The sequence below is a fragment of the Apostichopus japonicus genome, chromosome 15 (genome assembly GCF_037975245.1).
Source record: "Apostichopus japonicus isolate 1M-3 chromosome 15, ASM3797524v1, whole genome shotgun sequence".
NCBI classification, from domain to species: domain Eukaryota; kingdom Metazoa; phylum Echinodermata; class Holothuroidea; order Aspidochirotida; family Stichopodidae; genus Apostichopus; species Apostichopus japonicus.
In genome coordinates, this window is record NC_092575.1 from 26,940,450 (window position 1) to 26,950,109 (window position 9,660).

The 9,660-nt window shown below is 38.9% G+C and overlaps 1 protein-coding gene across 2 annotated transcripts; it reads right to left on the minus strand.

The window, feature by feature from the left end:
- Positions 1-310: 310 nt before the first annotated feature.
- On the minus strand, positions 311-8,379 carry LOC139981270 (retinol dehydrogenase 12-like). 2 transcript variants are annotated; one of them, XM_071993517.1, is made up of 4 exons: positions 7,947-8,379; positions 3,770-4,030; positions 2,996-3,386; positions 311-1,703 (listed from the first exon to the last, which is right to left on the minus strand). In XM_071993517.1, the coding sequence occupies exons 1-4, from the start codon at positions 8,233-8,235 to the stop codon at positions 1,517-1,519; spliced, it is 1,128 nt and encodes a 375-aa protein (XP_071849618.1). In that variant the 5' UTR covers positions 8,236-8,379; the 3' UTR covers positions 311-1,516. The 2 variants fall into 2 exon arrangements, with proteins under 2 accessions (XP_071849618.1, XP_071849619.1); XM_071993518.1 differs by lacking the exon at positions 7,947-8,379 and adding an exon at positions 5,853-6,432.
- Between the last annotated feature and the right edge of the window lie 1,281 nt (positions 8,380-9,660).

The following is a 9,660-nucleotide window of genomic DNA, read 5'->3' on the forward strand; positions in this document are numbered from 1 at the left end:
TGCTCCTTTTAGGAGTTTCCTGGGACGAGTACCCGTTATTTTGTCAAGCTATTGCCATAGTAAGTTTCTCTTAAGTGAATTGTAACTTTTAATTCGAAACAGCCGATACAATTTCCTATTTAAGAGATTTAACACTTTTGTCAACCTGAGCTGCCGAGTCTTACGACACAGACAAGCACTTTGTTACGTTGGAATGAGTTGCGCGAAACCTGTTAAAGGAGATAATGACAACATGAAATCTAGCCAGACTCCTACTATATATGTCACAAAAGAGAGGAAAGAAAGAGAACAGTGTGAGAATATCGGACTATGGATTTATCGCTCAAGATGTATTAAATTCAATTTCGGAAGATGTCGGATACATTTACTTACTCGGTTGTGTAAATATCGGGGGTCAATGGATTATAACGGTATAATGGTAAGTTAATTATGCCTTTTATCGTTAACCCATTGACTCATATATGTAATGTAGCCTTTAACACCGGATTATTCCCCCATGCACTAAAGATTGCTTAAATTATTCCAATTTTTAAATAGGCGATTCAGCGACCAATCTCACTATTATCTTGATTTTCGAAAATTATTGAAAGATTAATATTTAATCGTATATTAAATTTCCTACGAGGCCTTAGCCCTTCCCCTTCCCCTCCCCCACTAACAGCAAACTCTAACACCCCCTCTAATAAATGATATTTTTAAGAAACATGTCGTTTGTTAAATAGGTTCTTCCTCACCCAGCTTCCTCAGTAGAAAAAACATTTCCCCTCCCCTCTGATAACGGAAATCTAGCTACGCCCCGGATATATAAATCTGGTTACAAAGAACAACACGTCACGATAACAAATACTGAATACAATGCACCGACAATAAGAAAATTATAGTTTTTGTTCTTGAAGTTTCTTACATGTACAGAATGGATCAAAGTTATTATAATATGTATTTTCCACCTGCTGGACGGGGGTTTTTTCTCTCTTTTTTTTTCATTTTTTTTCCACTTTAACTTTTTTTTTTTTAGATGTACCGTACTGACTAAGTTGCATAATTCTCATTATAGGTACAGTTGACCTTGCTTTAAACTGTTGAGTGTTTAAACCAATAACGGTTTCTTTATCTTCCATCTTTGGTGGAGCTTCGGTTTGTGTAGAGGTATAGCGTTTTAAGGCAAATTAAATGGTGGGCCCATATGAACCACTCCTGTCAACAGTCAAACGCCGGAAATTGGCGTGGTTTGGCCACGTCACAAGGCATGACAGCATCTCCAACGTTATACTCCAGGGCACTGTAGAGGGCGGTCGCAGACGAGGACGTCAGAGGAGAAAATGGTCCGACAACGTGAAGGACTGAACCGGCTTGGACATGCCAGACCTGCTCGCCACTGCTGCTAACAGATCTGCATGGAGGACGATGTCAGCTGCTACCGTTATGTCTCCCTGACGACTTCACAGTCATGGGACTGAGTGAGTGAGTGAAATGGTGACGTCCAGATGTAAAACCTCAATTACATTATATGTTTACATTACTTCAAGTCAGTAACTTCTAAACTGACATTCCATAATTTTTCTCGAAGTTCGTCATTTTTAATAAGAGGATTGACATGTCTGCTTGGGCGACAATCAAAATACACCAGTCCCGACTGGAGACCTTCTTCCACAGCACAATACACAGTATTCTCTGACCCAGAAAGCTCGTCACAAAATAAAAGCCTATACAAAGAAAAAAGGATAAAAAAGTTACAATAAGATATATTTAGTCACTATGCTAACGTAATGATGGCGCAATATATCCATCTCCCTAAAATGTACGTAGATAACACTGCTCGTTAAAGGGTGTGAAGACACGCGCAAAAAGAAACGTCTAATGCCAGCAATCTGACCTAGTTTCGCTTATGGTGTAACAGAAGTGTTAGACACCACCATCGATCCCAGAAAATACACACAGCTTGCTAACGTCGGTAATTAGACACTAGTGTACAGTCAATACATACAGCATAGCAGCGATGGACATCTCAGGTCCAGCTAAAGATAACAAGGTGTCACGTTTCATTACTGTCTGCATTTTGTAGCGACACGAACAAAACGTCACTTGCAAGCAACAGAAAGTTAACTTTTTTTTCAGATGGCCGCACGCGGTTTGGGCGAGTCTTCAATTCCTTTAAGTTATGCCCTGCACAGTGCCTATCCGACGCTATAGTATGTTACAGCTGAGTGTGATCCCAGAAAGAACTGCATGTTTGAACAGCTTGTGTACAATACATAGGCGACATTCAGTTTACCTGACGGTAAGCCAATGAAACACACCATGCTTAGAAAATCTGTTGCCATGACAACCTGTACTTGTCATAGGAATGCTACAAGTTCATAATTATAGTAGAATTGGACATAACATTGAAATCTGGAGTTCTTTATAATAAGGTCTATTTCTTATACCGATGTTTCTAAATTGTCTGTGTTGTCTTGAAGGCTGCGTGTGCACAGGATGAACAGGAAAACGAACTATCAATATTTACGATTTTATACCCCAACAATGCAACATCTGATTCAGGCTTTGATAGTATACAATTGCGGTTTTTCAATGTCAGTTTCACAGAATCCAAAAACTCAATTGATGTTTTGTCCATACCGTGGTCGATATATAATCGATAATAAACAGTCACAGTTTGCCCAAAATTAATGAATATAGTCATAGGCGTAGGAGGCGGGGGCTGGGGACTACATTATAATTGTAACGACTTCCCGAAAAAAAATATAACCAATATGGAAGGGTAAAACCACGGCAAATGATTGTATTTAATTGGCATGCGATGTAATAACCGATGCATGCCTGTATGGTATGTACATTAACACGTTGAACGCACGCGGAGCGCACGAACAATTTTGGTTATATTTTTCGGGCAAGTCGTTACAGCCCCCCCCCCCCAAATAAAATCAATTGGGCTCCTACGCCTATGGATATAGTAACCAACACCGTGTTCAATATGTATCAGTAGATATCTTACCAGAAAATCAAAGACATGGCGTGGACCTTCCATTTTGTAATTTGTTTCTCCCAAATGTTGGAAAAGATTATTCCTGGATCCACTGAGTATGACGTCACTCCGGTACCTTCCATTCTTTTAGCAAATTCTTTCGTAAACAATACATTTGCCAATTTTCCTTTGGTATAATGCGTCAGCTTTGGGTATCGCACATTTCCATCGCCAACTGTAAAATCTAACTTAGTCGGAGCGGTATTCAATCTTGAAGTTACGTTGACAACACGACTTGGACTGCTCTTCTTGAGGAGGTCAAGAAGAAGATTTGTCAGTAGAAAGTGGCTGAAGTGATTGACTTGGAACGACTGAGAATATCCGTCTTCAGAAGGGAATGGGGTCCTATCTTCATCATGAGCTGTAACACAAAAATGTGCAAAGATAAACATGAACGATTTCCATGAATATGATTAACAGCACCACAGAGTATAGGGTGCGTAGGTACAAGCTAAAACAGATACCGGTATACCCCGATAACGAATACCGGTATTACCGGGTATACCGGATATATCGGTTTACCGACGCACCCTACCATAGAGTCGATCCTACGTAAATTGTATAAACAAACGTTCCCCACACCGATGAACCATATGCACGTCACTGACGTAAATGGCATTAAGTACGTGAATATGTGCAAAGGTGAATAGCCATACCGTACCCATTGGGTATTGGGTATGCCTCACATGAAGTCATACGTCACCAATATAATCGCTATGACGTCATATATGATATTGTACTTACTATTAGTATCAGGTATTCCTGCGTTGTTAATTAGGACATCTAGTCTCTCCTCCTCCTGGAGAATCCGGTCAGCAAACTCTCGTACGCTTTTAAAGCTTAGTAAATCTAGCTTTCTGAAGACGATATTTTGGTTACCAGTACACGACGTAATTTCGGTGATGGCCTCCTGTGCTTTTTGTGCATTTCTACAAGCTAAAATGACTCTGGCGCCTCTTCTAGCCAAGTGTATAGCAGCTCCCTTGCCAATTCCAGAATTACCACCTGAAGCCAGGCGAAAGGGAACAGTTGCATAAACTCCACTTATTTCAAAATCATTATTTATATTAATCTTACTTTACCATTTACATCATCATCATCATCATCATCATCATCATCATCATCATCATCATCATCATCATCATCATCATCATCATCATCATCATCATCATCATCATCATCATCATCATCATCATCATCATCATCATCATCATCATCATCATCATCATCATCATCAATAAAAATACAACAAATAGTTTTTTCTTCTTTTTGCCAAATCGAAAATCCTTTGAAACGTTATAAACCACACTTACATACCACACTTACATAGCATGCATTGCATAGTATACGAATAGGAATTAAAAAAATATATAGCACCAGATTGCACCTAATGAACCTTAATGTATCACAAATTTCTCAAAGGGGAGGGGGACATCCCTCCCCCAAGACGGCATTTACACATCAACATTATGCCCTCCCTGTCCCCCCCCCCTCCAAGATTGAAATGTCTGGTGACGCCACTGTTCACTAGAAGCTACTTTTACTTTACATAGACTACTAAAAAGTGTGATCGGTACATTATGCTCGTACACAGCCCCGTGACTATTATCATTCTGAGTTGGAGAGACGCTAACAATTTACAGAAGGGGCACAACACACGTGTCCTGTTATTATGAAGTTGTTTTGTAAACATGTGGATGTGGACACATATGGAGGGGCACAGTAGAACTCTATTAAGCAAGCATCCCCCACCCCTGTGCCCCTGCCTGGGTCCATGCTTGCAATTTGCACAGCTATTTGGTGCTCCGTTTTTTTTTGGGGGGGGGGGGCTTTTTGCTATCCTTCTTTTCCCCTTCTTTTCTAACGATAATTGGACGGAGATGAAAAATGAGAGAAAAATGAAAACGTCAATACTGATCCAATTGTAATTGTATTAAAACATATTGCAGTTGATTTTATACGTAAAGTGATATTCTTTAATACTAGTAAACATCTCAAAGAGCATGGAGAGTGGTGGTGCCGGAGGAGGGGGTGGAGGAGGGGGAGTTTATGCGTCAGTTGTTGAGATGTTGGAGTAGGAAGACACAAGCAGGTAAACGAGTCTTGGAGTGCACATCGCTTTATAAGAATGATAGCAGGACTCAACTGTAATATCATTTACATATCATTTTAAGGTCAGTTTACATGTATAACATACCACTTAACAACATGGACACTATATATCTCTGTACACGATCATAGCTGATCATATTTGGCGTTCCATATGAGGCATCATAAAGGCTCTCTACCACTGATCTATTTGTTAGAGATCAGTGCTCTCTACAAATACTAACAGTATTATACATTGACAGTGGTGCACCTCGACGTTGCATTCATAATCTTACAAGGTACCGAGCTCGAGTTCAAAGGTTCAAAGGATCCGACAATTTATTTGCACACCGTGAATGACACAACATCGTGAAATTCACCTTGTATAGTAGCCTATAACGTTACCGTTCCAATGTCTGCCTACCTACAAGGCCGTACTGGTATATTTTATAATACAACTGATCATGGTGACGTGTGTATTTTGTATTATCACGATGCTGTTCGAAAAGTGAACAGATGATCCACTAGACACCAGTTTAACCGACAGTCTGGTGACAATGGGGTTGGGACCAGAGTCACCAGACCCGTGACAAAACATTAGGAGTTTTTTTAAATTTTAATTTCGGTCAGTTTGCAGAATGCAGCCTTGCTGTAGTATAATGTATTATTATTAATTAATATTAATATTATATATCAATGTGTTACTTTATGCCTAATGTATGGCGATGTTTAAACGTACCTGTGATAATGACTGTTTTCCCTTTCATCGATTTACTGCTCGTGCTTTTATGATTACCACCTCTAATATAATAAATATACCACCGCCATAGGAAGTAACACGGAATGATTGCGATCAGGCAAGAACAGGCAATCACGTAACGGTAAACCAGAAGGTAACCGAAAAATGAAAATTTGTATAACAACCAAAATATGAGCGGTAGAAGAATGCTAAAAAATAGATTCGAATATTTCCAAATCGCAGTGATTATACCAACTGTGAGTGAATCCATTGTGACGTCATGTATAGCTGAGTTCGTGCTGCTGGGACATGAATAGATACACAATTGTAGTTAGCTTGACTAGCAAATCGATCGTTACTCAAGGCAATGGCACGGTACGTCAACTGTACGTGTCTCGGTAACATTTAAAATGATAGCCTATCTGTTCATATAGTCAGGATCAAAGGCTGTGCGCATGACCCATCGACACTGTACTATTCAATTATTACCATTAACGCCATTAGCCTATTTACTCTAATTGCCTAGATATGCTAAAGAGTCTTAATGGTCACTGATTCCCACATAATAACCACCATGCAATTACTGCCATCTTCAAAGCATATGCTGCTATCATGCACTGAGTCGTATACCTTCCAGAAAACTATTTTCGAAATGTCCTATATCTGGGAGCAATTAGTAGGCATAAAACACTTTGGTTATACCATATCCAGAGTAAAGTGCAGTTATTAGAAGGCCTTAACCCGATACTTCACGTACCCAGGACGTCATAGGCCCAGTCCCGGATGATAGGCACAGGGCCCTACGAAGAACATATGGGGTCCTACGAAGGAAATGAGTACCTACGAAGAAAGTGGGAGCCTATACGAATATAGAACAGAATGTGCAAACTGTATAGTACACAATGTACTTTTTCTTTGCTTCTTTTAACGACTAAGAAGTGGGTTGTATATCATTATCCCACATTCGGCGATCGATCTGTTCTTTTCACCTCTGCTTACTGTGGTGCATTTACATAAAGCTAAGCTTAGGCTACCTTTGATATAAATTCTCCCCCTTCTGTTAACTCTCTCTTTATATATGTTTACAATTTCCTACCCTATCCCCTCCGCCTATGCATTAATTCTCGAAACCAACCCCGTCCTCCATCCCCAATCTCCTATACCGCGTCATACCAGCCCCTGCACCCCTGACCCATGTCCGTTCCCAAATCCTTTACTCAATTTGCCCTACTTTTCCTCCTTCTCTATAACTACCCTGTTCCACACCCCTCTCTTTTCGTTTCGTCTATATTATCATAGGCCTACTTATCAATGAATAGAAAGGCAAGAGAAATGATGAATTGAAACCAAAACATAACCGATGTATGAAATAAAGAGTAAAAAGAAACCCTCCCTATACTTGCAAAGAACAAAATAGAATAGGTAAAATAGGTAACCCGCTAGACAGTACCTGCATTCCTTACGACCCCACTGCCCCTCCCCTCACCCCTCCCCTCTTACCCCTATAATTTCTTGCAAGGTACATATAATTACAATTATAACACCTGTAAAGCAAGAATTAATCATTAGCAAATAATTAGCCTATTCCGTTTGATTGGCTTGAAGTGTAGAATTAGAAAAGTCGAGAAATTGATTTCTACCAGACCCAATTTGATGTAATTTCTGATAAGAGTCCATTTGAACCAGCTGACAGTTATACACGCGGTAGCCTATTATTTTATAGGCAGTGAGCTATACATAACGTAATACTTCAATAATGAAACATTATGCTATCTAAATGATGATATTAAACAAATATTTAAACAGACTCTACGTGAAGCCGTTTTGACTAACAGGTGTGCGAGAAAAGGGTTGAACTGTATTTCTTAACAGAAAATTTTGCAATTTATGAGGGTAGCATATGAATTGTTGATAGGTAAATGACAGTAATCGCAATACCTAACTGGATAATGTTTTGCAGATTTAAGAAGTTCAGTAATTTGAAAAGTCACGAGGTTATGAAGATGAGTCCAACTTATCTCCTCCTTTTATTATAGTGCAGGCCTTGAGTGGTTTGACTACATTTTACATGTTGAGTTAGTTAACTACCCTTACCTGTGATAATAACCGTCTTTCCAATCAGAGATGTTTTGCTCGTACATTTAAAATTGCCGCCGCGAAATTGAAATGCGTACCACCTGCATATAAAATAACTCGGTACGATTGAAACCAGGCAACCGCAGGCAACGATATCTGTGTGAGCGATTATTACGCCAATGACTGCAAACTTGTAGAGGAAAATGAAACTCAGGGTCGCGAAAATGGTCAGAAGATGATTTGAATAATTACACACCAAGCAAATTACAATCACTTTGATAGACGCCATCTCGAAATTTACCAACATTCAGCAATTCAGAAAGTAAAATGATGGTCCTTGTCTAGCAGCATTAGTTGTTATATGTGAATACACCCCAGACGGCTGTCTATAACTTGAAAAGAGACCCAACTATAACAATAACAAACCCTTGGTTCGTGCACGGTTGTTGGAGCTCCAGAGTTTTATTGGAAAGTCTTAATTCCATGATTCCATACAGCACAGCACCTCCAGATAAACAAACTCCCCTCGTTTATAATACGGGTCAATTGTTAGGGTTGGGGTCACACGAGTCTTAGACAACTTAGGCAACTTGCAAGTATAGTTCGTCGTATTGTTACGCTTCTTTCTGCTACGACTATAACTACCATTCATTCAAATATGTAGTTCTGTTCTGTTCCGTTCTGTTATAATATATTATGTTATAATATGTTATGTTTATGTTATGTTTCGTTTCTGTTCCGTTATGTTCTGTTCTTTTCTGTTCCGTTCCGTTCTGTTATAATATATTATGATATGTTATATTATAATATGTTATGTTTCTGTTATGTTTCGTTCCGTTATGTCCTGTTCTTTCTCTGCCCTGTCCTGTCCTGTTCTGTCCTGTCCTGTCCTGTTCTGTCCAGTTCTGTTCTGTGCATTGGTGAGGAAAGTAAAATACATGCTGGAATGTGAACATGAGTGACCATTATTTCACATTCAAGCATATTGCGAGCCAATACTGATGTTAATTCTGTTCTGTTCCGTTCTGTCAAATTATATTATGTTATGTTATGTTATAATATGTTATGATTCTGTTCCGTTCCGTTCTGTTCTGTTCTGTTCCGTTCGGTTCTGTTATGATGATTTTTGACAATCAATCAGAATTATGCGCATGCGTTGACCATAATTTAAAAAAAAAAGTGCAAACATACGATAGAGCTGAATGGGTGAAGTTGTGTTAAGTTTGTTTACAACTTTACATATCTGTCATTGACATCAATATTAACAGAAGCTATGCAAACGACAGGTGTTAATTTACCAGGAGTTCCTTTGCAGTTATTACAAATGATTACACAAATACACTTTTCCAAGTAAACTTGTTTCTATATTTTCTATCAATGCATCACAGAACAAGTGAACTTTACAACATCAATACTTGTCTGTGTGAGATTACCAAATCGTTTATCTTTCTAGTAGAGCCATGGAGACACTTCATGTAAAGTATTTCTTTACTTTTAAAATAAATACATCTGGTCTGGTGTCACATGTTGCGTGACAAACATCACGTGACAAATAGACGACGTGGCAAACACTTCAGCCCATACATGCATACGGCATGTTATTTTGTTGTTTTGCGATGTAAAATGCTCAGTTGAAAAATCCAAAAGAGGAGTAAAGTTTATCAGCCTAACATAGATTTACATATATAGAATGTATGCATATAGTTATAGTCAGACTTGTTAATAGTGCAAA

Coding starts and splice junctions, on each gene's coding strand:
- LOC139981270 (XM_071993517.1), bottom strand. CDS start 8,235: ATGTTGGTAAATTTCGAGATGGCGTCTATCAAAGTGATTGTAATTTGC. Junction 4,031..7,946: donor AAAGACGGTTATTATCACAG/GTAAGGGTAGTT, acceptor GCCTGGCTTCAG/GTGGTAATTCTGGAATTGGC. Junction 1,704..2,995: donor GCCATGTCTTTGATTTTCTG/GTAAGATATCTA, acceptor TTCTTTGTATAG/GCTTTTATTTTGTGACGAGC.